Source organism: Prionailurus bengalensis, chromosome A3 (genome assembly GCF_016509475.1).
Source record: "Prionailurus bengalensis isolate Pbe53 chromosome A3, Fcat_Pben_1.1_paternal_pri, whole genome shotgun sequence".
Classification (NCBI taxonomy): domain Eukaryota; kingdom Metazoa; phylum Chordata; class Mammalia; order Carnivora; family Felidae; genus Prionailurus; species Prionailurus bengalensis.
The window spans coordinates 29,894,869-29,909,586 of NC_057354.1; the positions used below are offsets into that span (position 1 = coordinate 29,894,869).

Consider the following 14,718-nt stretch of genomic DNA (forward strand, 5'->3'; position numbering starts at 1 on the left):
ACAAGATCAACAGGCTTATTAGAAGGATGAACTAAGGGATCTACCACAGTAATTTCTGTAATCTGGTCAGTTAATAAACAACTACTTTCAGGGACACCTGGGTGGCTCAGTTAAGCATCCAACCCGATTTTGGTTCAAGTCATGATCTCACAGTTCCTGAGTTTGAGCACACATTGGGCTCTGTGCTTACAATGCAGAGACCACTTGGGATTCTCTTTCCCTCTCTCTCTGGCCCTCCCCAGAGATTACTTACTTTTAAGTAATCTCTACACCCATTGTGGAACTTGAATTTACAATCCTGAGATCAAGACTGGCATGCCCCACCCACTGAGCCAGCCAGGCGCCCCTTATTGTTTAATTTTAAGCTTTTTTTTTTTTTTTACGAGAAACTTTCAACTTTTTTTTTTTTTTTTTTTTTTAATTTATTTTTTTGGGACAGAGAGAGACAGAGCATGAACGGGGGAGGGGCAGAGAGAGAGGGAGACACAGAATCGGAAACAGGCTCCAGGCTCTGAGCCATCAGCCCAGAGCCTGACGCGGGGCTCGAACTCACGGACCGCGAGATCGTGACCTGGCTGAAGTCGGACGCTTAACCGACTGCGCCACCCAGGCGCCCCTGCGAGAAACTTTCAATATAAAAATAGGAGTATAACCTACATGTACCCATTACCCAGTTTTTACAATTTTTCAACTTATGGCCAATCTTTTAACCATTTTTGAAAAGACAAGTTGTATTATATGGCTCTCCTACCACGGGCTTGTCAATAATAGGCCTTGGGGTGCCTGGCTGGCTCCGTCGGTTGGGTGTCCAACTTCAGCTCGGGTCATGATCTCACAGTTTGTGGGCTCAAGCTCCATGTTGGGCTCTGTGCTGACAGCTTCGGATTCTGTGTCTCCCTCTCTCTCTGCCCTTCCCCCACTCACAGTCTCTGTCTCTCTCAAATAAATAAGCATTAAAAAAAAAAATAGCAGGCCTTGAAGGTCCATGAAAAAGAGAAGTTGTGATAGAACAAAACTGAACTGGACTCTACTGGGAGCAAGTGGCATCAAAACAGGCCTGTCGAACTGGGCTATAAAGATAAGGCACTCAGAACAAGCATAATGAGCGTTTTGTAACTTGGGAACTCCAAAATCAGAATTTACCTGATGAGCTGGAGCCAACAGTCAAGTGTTTCTGATGTGGAGGGGGGACCTCATGATGAAAAAGGGGCCACACAACTAAAGGACTCGGGGTCACAGTAAAGTCCTGGGTCCCTGCTTCTGAACCACCATCCTTCATATATATGCATCCTCAGCCATCCAAGATAATCATGCTGGGGCTCCAGGAGAAGTGAAAACTACCCTCAGGAAGCAAAAGAAATAAAAGCAGAGCTAGTGAATAAGCAAATGTAAATCATGATATTGAAATGTTTATAATCAGTTTCAGTATCACACACATAGATCAGTAATGTCATTGTTTTAACACCAGGTCTACTTTTTGAGATGTAAAAGCATTTAAAATAATTTCATGTATTAAATTTGGGGGATTTAAATGCTTAGAAGTATTTAAGTAATAATTGTTTAAATGCTTGAGAAATTACAAGTGGTTAAACCTGAAAGTTTTCATGTACTAATTGTGAAAGCACTTTATACATATTTAGAAACATGTTAATCACTATTTCAAGAACTGCCCATTTGATAAATTTATTAGATTAGTAGATTGATCACTAAATAATGCACACAGGGTCACAGGTTTTTTTCCTCCACACTAAGTGGGACATAAAGGGTTTTCGAAAGCTTCTAGGATGTGAGAAAGGGAATTTCATTTTCCTCACTCTTGGCCTGTGGACTGTGTCCTGAGGGTGGAATGCAGGTGCTAAGACTCCTAGTCATCCTGCCACCTGGATGGCAGTGGCTAAGAACAAGTGAGGGAAAGGACGGAAGAGACCTTGCTCTGTAAGAAGCCCTTTCTGGTGGGGTCTTATTCTGATTCCCCTAGTCCAGAATGCAATCTGGCATGAGACTGTTCACAACTCCCCAGGTGTTTCCAATGGGCAACCAGGGCCCAGAACCATCCATCACTCAGACTGTAAGCCCCCTTTTCCCTTTGTAATTTTATGTTTCGTTCTGACACTAATGGTACCTATATCTGTTCCTTCTCTCTCCTACTGGATTACGGGCTCCCAGGCAGTGCACGTGGCCCTTCCTAGCTCCAGGCGACTCCCAAGTGCCTGCTGCTGACGGAAGCAGCAGAGTCAGACCTCACTTGGAATTTAGGTACTATAGTTAATGCTTATGGCACCAAATGAGTCAAAATCATCCTTGACAACACTCAGGAAGGCTCCACCCTAAAGTCTAATGTCCTGTCTCCCCATAATCATCCACACGGTTTCCTTCAGGGTGAGAACAGAAAGCTGCCTCCTCTACCAGGCACGAGAGGAAGTAGGTGGTTTATGTTTAGGGGCAATGTTGCATAAAAAATACACCTTTAAATACATGCCTCACCCTCAGCACAGCAGGATGCACACGCCATGAACAGCCTACAGGAACTAGAGTGACTGACCCTACAGGAGACACACATCTCCCATCTCACACCCACTCCTGAGCATATGGTCCTTACATCCACCGGTGGGTGGAATCGCCCACACCATTTAAACTTTGTTGAGGATGCAGAGCTAAATTCATGCGATGGACTGTAGGAAGCACATCTCTCCACTGTACAATTCCTTCCAGCTCAAGTAGGTTCCCCGCTTCCTTCCACCTGCCCAGCCTCTCTCCCTCCCTGACTGCCCTTCCCTCCCTCTTAAAGGCCAATGTCCCTTAGGATTCTATCCTTGGCACTTCACTCTTCTCCTTAAGGGCTCTCAGTACTCTGTAGGGCTCCTGAATCCATCCATGTAAGCAACAGTGAGACCTTCCTCCCCAGTTAGGGGAGATGTGGCCCTAAGGTTACTCACTTTTGCTCTGGGAAGGTTGCTCTGAGGCAGGGAGAGAAAGAACTCATCTTTGTAGGGTACAAAGGAACACAGTAAATGCTCAATATTCTTTTTAAATGAATGAATGCATAAGAATGGGACTTTCACCACAGGGCTCCTCCCACCCCCACCCACCCTGGATATAATTTGAGGACTAGGCTTCACTTGCTCATCTGGGATCTCAGGCCAGGCCTTTTGTCATACCAAGCCACACCAAGCTCAGCAGTGCTCACAGGTCTTTAATCTATAACTGCCTGGCCACATTCCATCTCTCCCCCAGGATGGTGGGGAGGGACCAAGATGTATGGCCAGGTAGGCTGTACCAGCTCCCAGTCCAAAAGGGAAGGGCTAGGTCAAGCTGGGGCCTGGACAGGGGGCTCCTGGCCCCAGGCGATGAGGGAGTTGCTGGCCTGCGCAAGTTCGGTGATGGACACCCGGCCCCGCTGTCGGATGAAGTTAGCCACAGCAGTCAGTTCCTCGGGGGTTATGTAGATGAACTTGCCCCTGTCGTCAATCACACCTGTGGAGACAGGAGGGTTGTGGGGCTGAGCCCAGCCCTCTAAGCCCCCCTCCCCACCACTGCATAAGAATGCCCACCCAGCCACCCCTTTCTGGCTCAGAGCCCTCCAGGCTTGCCTGCCTGCCTGGCCTCCCCTGGCTGCATCCAATGGTGGCTAGGTGAGTCAAATCAGGCTGTCCCTGTCACCCTGAGCCACTCCCAGGCCTGGGCATATCCCTCTGCTCTGCGCCCTTCCTGCATGCACACCACTTCCCTATCCAGGGCTGGGAGTGGGGAGTCATCTGGCCTCTGGAACAAGTCCCTGCCAGGCCCCCTATGGCTAGACACCCACCCCCCTCCCAGGCCAGGGTCTATGGCGAATGATTCTCATCCCCTCACCTGTCAGAGCCCCCTCAGCCAGCAGGTCTTGGATGCGGTTTATGGTGTCCTATGAGAAGAACAAGTCTCAGAGCAGAGACGGGCACTGCCATCCCCAGAAGACAGTCACAATCGCCCTCCGACCACAGCCGACTCTCCTCCTGTCCTTTTCATGGCCGCCCCCCACGTGACTCTGTGCTTCTCCTTTGGAGGGGCCTAGGGGAGACAGGACTCTGGTCTTGGGGCCCTGTAAGACCCCTGAGGCTCACTTCAAGGCAGGAGAGGAGAGGTGGGGATGTTTGGCCACGAAGGCTGGCATAGCCTGTTTGCAAGACAGTTATCAAGGTAACTGGGTTTGGGCTGCCTCAGTTACAGGGGCTGCTGGAGTGATGGGGTTTGGGCTTTTTTCTTTTTCCTTCATCGAGTAGAAACACAGGATTCCTGGGGTGCCAAAGATTCCTACAGTCTACTCTTGCTCGGGGACATCAACACCCCATCTTTCAGGTGGGCCCCCTCTGACAGCCATACGGGCCCCGTGGCCACATTCCACGTAGCAGGCCACCCACCTTCAAGAGCTTACCTGAGTCCGTAGGCCCACCTGGGAAGCCAGGTCTTCCAAGAGCACGACCTTGGACTGCTGCAAAGAGGGGAGAGGAGAGAGAGGGGGACCTTGGGCAAAGCCATTCGGCATAGAAGCCCTCTGAGGTTGGCATGCCCACCTGGTCTGCTCTGGTGGCTGGCTAAGCAGGCTACATACTCCCATGGGACAGCCTTGTTCCGCTCACACACACTACTCACACACTCTCCCAGTTGCCTGTACACAGGCACACACGCACTCATAAATTCTCTTATGGCCCTGCTTGCAGGGAGGGATCTACCCAAACCACCACCTGCCCCATGAGCCACCTCCTGGCCTGGGGACTACCCTGGGACAGACACACATGAAGAGCTGAGTGCCACTGCTACCTTCTCCTCTGCATCTGGCAATATCATTTCAACATCATGTACAGGCCAAAAAGGGAAGCACCACAGAGATGAAGCCAGGGGCTGACAATTGCCAGAAGCTGACTAAAAAACTCACTAGGACCTGTGTATGCTGAACACAAGGCCAAGGAACTGAGGTGTATGTATGTGGGAAGGAGGGTGCAGAGGTGCAAAAGACACATCCCCTGCCTGAGCTCAAGGCTGGCCGAGTAGACAGGTGAAAGCAGATGAGAAGCCCGGATGAGCCAGGGTATTGGCAGAAGCAGTATAGCTCGGCTTGTCTCACCTTTGTTCACTGCCCCTGGCCTAGAGATCCCTGCGACTATGACATGCCACACTTTTCACCATCCCCTTCACACTGCTGAGGCACTGTGCTCACCCTTAAAATAACTATGGCTAAATTTTCTCAGTGCTTTCCATGCACTACCATGCTGTGTGTGCTTCCCTCTCACCCTCAGTAGAAAGTTTAGTTCCCGGGGCAGGGGGCAGGGGGAGGGGGAGTGGAGGTGCTGCCGAGGCTCTACCTCTGGGTCCTACACATGCATCTGCCCCTGCCTCCCCTCCAGACAGCATAGCATGTGACTCGAGAGAAGGCGGTCTTTTGCGTTTCCAGGAATCTTCCATAGCGAATCAGCTGGGGGAGGAGTGACACGGTGACACCTCCTCAGCTGCAGATGGCATGTGACTGTTCAAAATGCCAAACTGAACATTCAGGCGGGTGGGCAAGTGAGTGGCAGTTGGGCCAGGGGGTGGCGAGCACAAAGTGACCTGGCCAGCTGACCTCTACCTACAAAGCAGGGAGCAGGCGCGGGGTTCTCAGTGACAGCTCAGAGTGTGAACGTGGAGTCACCCCAGGTGTCTCTTAAGACCCGGCCCGAGAAGCTGCTGGGGTCAAAAGTATGTTTAGAAAAACCAACCAACCCACTCAGCCCTGGTCAGGGAAGAGAGGGGACTGACGACCTGGAGGAGCCTGGAGGAAGGCAGGTGGGCTGTATTCCAGAAGTCCTTCTCCCTGCCGACAATAGCGCTGGGAGGATCAGCCGGCACGGGCCGGAAAGACCTCCAGGGTCCAGAGGAGTCTGGAGAACCCCCGGAAAATGGCCTCTGCAGACAGCCTCTGCAAGCAAGCGCTGCAACTGCCGGGGGGGGGGTGGGCCCTTACTCAGGTCTCTGCAGAGGAGAGGGGGAGCTAACGCTAGCGATCAAAGCTTTCCTGAAGGAGACTCAAGACCATGTTGCTGTCCGCTGGGTAGGTGGGGACGGCAGGTTCCAAACAGCAGCAGGAAAGTGTGAGAGAGGTCTTGCTGGCCCTCGAAGGTGCCAGCGTGGAGAACCGGCAGAGAATGGGCTGCATCAGAGGGGAATGGCGCTCTCTGCCTTCCAGTAACACCCGGCCCCCAGGCTGTGAGCACGGCTCCTCGCCGCTGGGAGGAGTCTGAACCCTGTTCCCTTTGGAAGAGGTGGGGGGGAGGATTATGCAAGGCCTGGCTCCTTGGCACCCCCTAGTAGCACCCCCACTGCCGCCCCCACTCCCTCTGTACCCCTTCCCTCAGCCGCCTCTGCACCTGTGAGCTGCACTTGAAAACCTCTCCCCTTGTCGCATCCTTCGTGGGAGAGAAGTTGCTTAGCAGCAAAGCAGAGCAGGACGTGCTTATGCAACCCGGAGCAGTACCCGGTGCGGCTACAGACAGAATGGGGCACACGTGCCGCCCCGCCCTCGATTCCAAAGGAAACATCATCCTGTTTCCCTGAAGACCCAAGTTCCCGGTCAGGAACACATGGCAAGAGATACTTGTTTCAACTCAGTGGAGGCTCAGTGTGACAGAACTGACAGAAAACACATGTGAAGAAACCTGAAAACACAGTGACTCACTGAGCGTGGGGTCTGAGGAGCAGGGAGACTGTCAAACCCTGACTGTGAGGAAGTGATTGAAGGCTCAGGCCTCCCACACAGACCGGGTCCCTCTCCACTGTCAGAGGAGAGCGAGGTCTGCCAGGAGCGGGCAGCTCAGACTCTCCTGTCCCCCACCCATGCCTGCACAAGCTTGAATAAGCTGCCCGTACCCTGGCTCCAGTCTGCTCCCTCCAGGCCGAGAGAGCACACGTCACACACACACACACACACACACACACACACACACACACACACACTCACACGTGACACACACGCGTGAGGCAGGGGGCAGACACCCAGGCTCTGTCCGGTGGCTTCTTACCTTTATGTAGTTGATGAACTCTGTCAGGAAGCTGTGGGACTAGAGGGGCAGAGAAATCAGGGTGAATGTCCCCCCTGCAGGGGCCACAGGGGTCTACGCCCACCCACTAGCCTGTGTGAGCAGAGCCTCCCAGAGCGAGGGGTGGGAGGCACCACCTCTCCTGAGGACGAGGCCTCTGGCCGCTAGAGGCTGCTCAGCCTGATGCCCACCCACTTCTCACTGCCTGACAAGGGTGGCAGGCGAGGAGCAATGGGGCATCTGGGATGGGGTGGTGGGCTTGGTGGGCATGGGGAGGGGCTTCCCAGGGGCAGTGTGGACCCACCTGTTCCTCAGTCATGGTCTCACCCACACCTTCCTCCTCCACCACGAAGGCCTCCTTCAGTTTCAGGTACTCCTCATGTTCCCGCTGGGCCTGCTCCTCCCGGGCCTTCCTCTCTTCCTCTTCCTGTGGACAAGAGTCAGGTACTGTGGGGCAGATGCCCACCCCATCCCTATTCTGGGCTCTGCTGCCCCCACAGCGCACCAGGGCACACAGTCCAGCCCTCTCTCAGTTCCTTCAAGACTCTGCTCTCTCAACCTCAAGCTGAGCTGCAGGCAGGGGCCCCTCTTCTCACCAGTTTCATTACCTCCCAGACACATGCTGCTCAGCCCCCTCTCCTTGAAAATCCTTCCATGACCCCACCCCACAGTACCTTGCAATCACCCCCCCTCCTTCTCTTCCTGTCATGTCTGAACTTTGTGGACAAACGCCCAGGCTCCATTTCCTCATCACCCTTTCACCCCTCCTGCCTACTCCAGTCTGACTTCTCCACCAAAACAAGTGCTACAGTCCCACCCCTGCCCTCCATCCCACCAAATCCAAGGGACAACCATCAGCCTCACAGCCTCTTAGTGGTGCCGGGAGAGCTGACCATTTCCTCTTCCCTTGCTTGGCTTGCAGACCCCACCCTCTCCAGGACTTCCTCCTGCTCCTTGCTCAGCCCTGTCATCCCCCCCCACCCCCCCCCACTTCCTCGGGTCACCTTGCCATGCCCACAGCATCAACAACCATCTCCTCGCCAGTGACTGCCACAGTTGTACCCCTGCCCAGATCTTTCCTCCCACGTGACACATCCACTGGGCCATCTCACAGGCACTTCAAATTGCATATGTCCCAGAAAGACCCTGTGATCTACTCCCCACACGTCCGGTCCTCCTCCTGGGTCCCTGGCTCAGTGAGTCACACAGCCATCTGGCCACCTGGTCAGAAATAAAGTCCTATCTACCACTTCTGCCTTCAACTTCCGGAAAACTTCTCAGTCCATCCGTGTTGCTCAATCACCACCACCACCTAGTGCCATAGCCTCCCCCCAAGTCATCCTATTTTTCACAGCTCTCAAAAAGATCTTTTTAAAACACATAGCTAAAGTTGGGGCAAAGAACATATAAAATGAACCTGGTGCATCTTGTGGTGCCAGAAAGAAAGTACTCAGGAAACCAAACAATGAAGTTACGTCAAAGGTACATGGGAGCCAATTGCGAGAGCTCCCAATGGTCTATATGATAAGATAAGTAAGACAGTATTGGACTCTAACACAACATACAAAATAAATATCCTCTAGTCTGTGTAGATATAAACAAACAATTATATAAATAAAAAAGAAAAAGCATAGCTCTGGAACAAAAAAATTCCCAATACTTTGTGTAGATAGTTTCCTCTGAAAGAGGTGGAGAATAACTCTACCCACCCCTTAAGTGTGGGCTGTGCACAGTGACTTGTTTCCAAAGAAGTACAGCAAGGAAGGAGTTAACATTCCAGTGCAGAAATCTGGCAAATACAACCTGAGCCAAGCAATCAAGGTTAACATCAGTAAAGACAAGTTGACAACATGTATCTTTGATACAATGAGAATGGCACTTCACCTGTGACCTTCCTCCCAGAAATCCATAAGCCCAGTCCAATTATGAGAAAAAAACCCATCAGCTGAAGGCAAACTGAGGAATGTTCTATAATACTTGCCTGATATTCCTCAAAACTATCAACGTCATCAAAAGCAAGGAAAACCTGAGAAAATGTCACAACCCAGAGAAGCCTAAGGAGACATGGTAACTAAATGTAATGGGGCGCCTGGGTGGCTCAGTTGGTTACGCATCCAACTTTGGCTCAGGTCATGATCTCACGGTTCATGAGTTCAAGTCCCAAATCAAGCTCTCTGCTGCCAGCGCAGAGCCCACTTCGGATCTTCTGTTCCCCTCTTTCTTTGCCTCTCCCCCACTCGCATGCGCTCTCTTGCTCTCTCAAAAATAAACATCAACAAACAATGTGTCAGTACTGATTGTGAGAAATATACCACATTAAGATAAGATGCTAATAACGGGAAACTAGGTGCAGGAAAGGAGAATCCTTTCCTAAAGGTCATTTAGGGTCCATTACACAATATCAATATTCAAAAAGGTAAAAAAAACCCTTTCCACTAATGCCTCCTCTCTGCCGTGGTCTGGCCCATCTGCTATGGCACCCACAGCCAGGCTTTCTGCCATCCAGGGTCCCTGGACAATAGGACCAGTCAGAGGCCAAGGGCCAGCTTCCCCCAGCTGGGAAGCCCTAGCTCTCACTCTATATACACACCACAGCTTTGTGATGTTCCTTTTCTCAAGCACTCGTACTCAGAAAGGGAGCCACTGGCAAACAAATGCTCATTAACCACCTTTATGCAGAGGCCCCCATTCTCTGGGCATCTATCTTCTCCATGGCAGGCCCTAAACAGGACCTGGATCAGGCAGGATCCACCAACTCTTACAATGACCTCTAACAATTTCAAGGCCCTTAGGGTCCAGACCCCACCCCCTCTCTGACCCCTTCTTGCTTACCTGTTCCAGCCACTCTAGCCATCTCAATTTTCTTTAAATGCTCACTTGCCTTTAAATGGTATGCTCAATAAGCCAAATGAACAAAAATCCCCATCTCAGGGGCACCTGGGTGGCTCAGTCAGTTGAGCATCCAACTTCGGTTCAGGTTATGATCTCGCTGTCTGTGAGTTTGAGCCTTGCATTGGGCTCTGTGCTGACAGCTCAGAGCCTGGAGCCTGTTTCAGATTCTGTGTCTCCCGTGCTCGCTTCGGCAGCACATATACTAAGATTCTGTGTCTCCCTCTCTCTCTTCCCCTCCCCCACCCATGCTCTGTCTCTCTGTCAAAAATAAATAAACATTAAAAAAAAAAAATCTCGGGGCGCCTGGGTGGCGCAGTCGGTTAAGCGTCCGACTTCAGCCAGGTCACGATCTCGCGGTCCGTGAGTTCGAGCCCCGCGTCAGGCTCTGGGCTGATGGCTCAGAGCCTGGAGCCTGTTTCCAATTCTGTGTCTCCCTCTCTCTCTGCCCCTCCCCCGTTCATGCTCTGTCTCTCTCTGTCCCAAAAAAATAAATAAACGTTGAAAAAAAAAAAAAATCCCCATCTCAGGCTCTGCTTTTCAGTAGCAGCTTTATATAGGTTGTGTTTAGAGTCCAGGGCCTGCTCCTGAACCCAGTCCATGGCCCATCTTCTAGGTTAGGTGTGGGGAGCTGCACAGGAAGCAAGGCTGCCTGGTCAGGGCTCAGAAGTTGGGGGGAGGGGGGGTCTGCCTCACCTTTTGTTCCTCCTCCAGGCGAAGGCGCTCCTCCTCTTTCTTCCATTCTGCCTCACGCTGGGACTCAAGGCGTTTCCGCTCCTCCCGTTCAGCCTCCTCTGCCTGGAGAGAGGCCTTTGTAGGGGGCATATTCCCACTCCCAACTAGAGTTTGCCCACCTCACAAACAGGCCAGGGAAGGTAATGACTGGGCCGGACCACAGACCCAAGCTGCAGGAGACAGAGCCAGGCAAGCAGCGTGCAAAGAGCCCAAGGTAAGGTTCTGACATGGGGGACAAGAAAGGCAGGACCCTTTCCCATTTCCCAGAGCTGCACCCCATCCCTCCTGCTTGCCTCACGCTGGGCTTTTCGCGCCTGTTTCTCCTCTAACTTCCGTAGTTTCTTGGCTCCAATTTTCCCTGACAGGTGACTTTCCACCAGCTTCTCGATACCTTCTTCCTCTTGGGCTGAGAACAGTCAAAGAAAGACATTTCAGCTCCTGGAGAGGACCAATGAGGATGAGTCCATCCTACTCCTTGTTCCTCTCCACATTGTGGGGGGAGGGGGGATGGGAACCCCTTCCTCCCACCTGTAAATGTCACTAGCCCAGTTCTGCCCTCCAAAGACATCTGTCGTGAACATAGAAATTCACACTCTGAGTGCGTGTATGCCAGAAAGTGTGTGTAGAGTGTGTGTTGAGGATAGCAGATAAGGTGGGGTAAGGGTGAGAGAATGATGGGGCAAAGGAACAGATGATAACTTTAGATGCTGCATAGCCACAAAAAGGGAGGTGCTGGGTTCCAATATCTGAGTGTCTGAAAATCCCAGTCAGGCATATCTGGGCTTGCAGAGTCCTCTGGTTTGTTTCTGAGCCAAACCTCCAGGGAAGGATGGCCCCATGGGGAAATGTATCCCCACCTCATATCTGAAATTGTCCTCACTGTGGTCAGGAACGGCTGAGGGTTCTGGGCTCAACGCCTGGCCAAAAAAGATAGCTCCAACCCCAAGACTACCTAAAGTTAAGGCCAGCTAAAGGTTAGCTGTTGATGCCGGGGCAGCAGGAATGTCTGATCCCAAGTCTGAGACAAGGGGGATGGTACCACAGAGTCTTTTTTGAGTCAAAAGGGGCTAATTCCCAGAAGTACAAGGGCAAAAGCCCCAAATGCCTCTTCCTCAGGCTCACACCAGATTTCAGCACTGGAGAAGAGATATTTTTTCCCACAATCCCATGGGCTCTGTTGGTCTCCCAGGGATACGGACGCTTCTGTCAACAAATTTCTCCAACCTCAAACACAGGTGATCTCACTTCAGGAACTACAGAAGCTCTTGGCTAGGCACTCTGGCCCTAGAATGAGGTTCTCAGAAAATGAGTGTGCCGAAACTACTAAGGTGCTGGGATATGAGAAGTAGACTAAGGAACTTTCTGGGTCAATCTGAAGATCTCTGCCCTCTTGCTTAGACACTGAAAACCAAGATAAAGGAAGAGGGGGCTGGCCTAATAGAATAGGGGTCAGGGTCCAGAACTGCTGGTTTCTGGGACCAAAGGATGGGTCTCAAGTATTCCCTACTCCAACTTTATCTTGTGGCTCCCAGACATATCTCCTATACTCTAGCTTCACACTCCACTCTTCCATCCAGCTTTGGAGGTCCCCTTATGCCCTTAAACAGCCCCTTTCCCCTCCAGGCTGGGCCCCTCTCACCTGGGATGATGGCCTCCTCCTCATTCTCATCCACCTCTGCCCAGGCAATACGCTGAGCTCGACGCTGGGCCTGCAGGCGGCTGCCCAGGTCCCTCCGGCGCCGGGGCCTACCCCCTGCTCTCTGTTCCTCGGGGTCCAGGGGCTGAAGCTGGGCCACTGAGCCTGCTACTACAGGCTGCTCCTCATTGTGCAACGACTCCTGGCCAGCTGTAAGGAAGAGAGGAACCACAACACTGTCTAGCAACCCAATCCACCTGAAAGCAGGGGAGAACCCCGGATGTCTCACCCTCCACTTAACGTTCTCCAGGCTCCTGCTGCCCAAAGCACAAAGCCCCAATTTTCTCAGATATTAAGGCCTTTATAACCCAGACCCACACCTTGGTCCTATGCAGCAAGATCATCCGTTCCCTCTTGCCTTTGTCAATACCTTTCCATCTGGTCTGTCTGGATACTACCACCCTGCAAGACAGAGATGAAGCCCTACCTCCTCCAGGAAGCTCACCCTGACCTCTCCAGACTTCATGTGAATGCCCACTGCAGGACTGCATTTATTGCTTGCCTCAACACCATCTGCCATAGTTTTATAAGGCATGCCAACCAGGAGCACACCTGCTCCCGGGGGCTGTGTGTTTCCTTCCAGGAAGACTTCTTGGCTATCTGCTTTACCTCAGCTTTCTCTCTCCTGCCCTTGGAGCATATAGGTGCTGTGAAGTAACTTGTGGGCCCAGGGAGGGGAAGAGACTATATATACACAAACCCACATAACGACAGGAAATGGGAAATGACGAGAGGAAGAGAATGATAGGAGTATCTGAACTGTACCCTGGCAGATGACATGACCTCATGGTCGGGGTACAGAACAGGGAAGGTGCTCTCTTTGAAGGGGAAGGACAGAGGCTCAGGTAGTTACAGCTCGTAGGTAAGCACAAAACACTCAAGTGCCCCCTTCTTGGCATCCACTCTGGAGCCGGCCTGGGTGGGACGGGAAATCCCTGCGGCCTCTCCGTTGGGTGCCCCAATGAGGGAAGGGAGTGTGTCCGCCAGGGCCTGGCCCCTCTGGGTCTGGAGTGTCGGAAGGCGAGGAGAGGAATTGAGAGAAGCTGTCTCTGAGGCTAGGAGAGAGGTGTAGAGCGCTGCCATCCACTCGGCGAGTAGGGTTAGAGCACTACGTCTCCGCCCGCTCCCCGACGCGCAGGAATACGCATGCGTGCAGCTGGCCTGAAGCGCGACGAGCGCCAGCCGGCGCGGAGCAACTCGTCGGTCCAGTCAAGCAAGGCCAGCGCATGCGCAGAAACCGCGGTGCGATGGCCTACAAAGGCTCAGGCCAGAGAACGCGTCCCACCTGTCCTGGAGCGGCGGTATCTCTTACCTGCTGTTGCCCGGCCCCTGCTGCGAGTCAGGAAAAAGATAAGGCCGACAAGCAGAGCCGCTGCCACCAGGTACACCACGGGGCCCACCATGACGAAAGCTTTCAGGCGGAACAAGCTCGTCCACCCTGAGGCCCGGATCTCCCGGGCCCCGCCCAACGTCCACATGGCCCCTCCTATCCCCCCTAGACCCCGCCCACCACCCGGGTCTCCGCCCAGGCCGCACACTTCGTATGGAGGCCTCATTATTTTACCCTAAGGAATTTGGGAAGCATAAAAATACCCATTCCTTCAGGTGGAAATTATTGCAAACGGTTTTGTGCAGTGCGACATTTATATATGTTTTAAAAGCACTGAGCAATACCACACAGTGTTTATGAAAACATACATATGTGGAAAAAGTACAATAAGATGCTTAGCAATGATACACACCAACTTCAGGATAGAGGTTACCTTTGAGGGAAAGCCACGGATCGGATTAAGGGCAGAGATTTGCCTATTATCTGTGACATATAATTTCATTAAAAGGGGAGAGGGGAGGAGCAGAGACTAAATCTCCTATTTAGTGATACATTTTGGTACCCAGACCTGCAGTTTTATACCTATTTTAACATTAGCTTTATTATTTTAAATTAGCTTTATTAGACTAATATGAAAATTAGTGACCCAGTTTTCCATAGCGAGCACTCAAAATTTAAATACCCAGAGGAGATTTAAATTTCCATTTAATTCTTAAGAATTATTTAAAGGGCTGCCTGGGTGGTTCAGTTGGTTGAGCACCTGACTCTTGATTTTGGCTCAGATCATGCATGATTCCAGGGTTGTGGGATCAAGCCCCTTGTTGGGGTCTGCGCTGAGAGTGAAGCCTGTTTAAAATTCTCTCTCTCCCTCTGTCCCTCTCCCCTGCTTGTGCTCTCTCCCTCCCTCTCTAAAATAAAATTAAAAATTAAAAAAAAAAAAAAGAATTACTTAAAAACTAGGAAAAAATTATACTTCAATAAAGTTGTTTGGAAAAAAAAAACGGGGGACAGGATGTGAA

At 51.8% G+C, this 14,718-nt stretch overlaps 1 protein-coding gene across 1 annotated transcript; it reads right to left on the minus strand.

Moving 5' to 3' along the window:
- Positions 1-619: 619 nt before the first annotated feature.
- Positions 620-13,852, minus strand: DDRGK1 (DDRGK domain containing 1). The gene is made up of 9 exons (XM_043602780.1): positions 13,682-13,852; positions 12,313-12,519; positions 10,967-11,079; positions 10,635-10,736; positions 7,354-7,476; positions 7,032-7,070; positions 4,412-4,468; positions 3,853-3,901; positions 620-3,474 (listed from the first exon to the last, which is right to left on the minus strand). The coding sequence occupies exons 1-9, from the start codon at positions 13,845-13,847 to the stop codon at positions 3,308-3,310; spliced, it is 1,023 nt and encodes a 340-aa protein (XP_043458715.1). The 5' UTR covers positions 13,848-13,852; the 3' UTR covers positions 620-3,307.
- Positions 13,853-14,718: the final 866 nt, after the last annotated feature.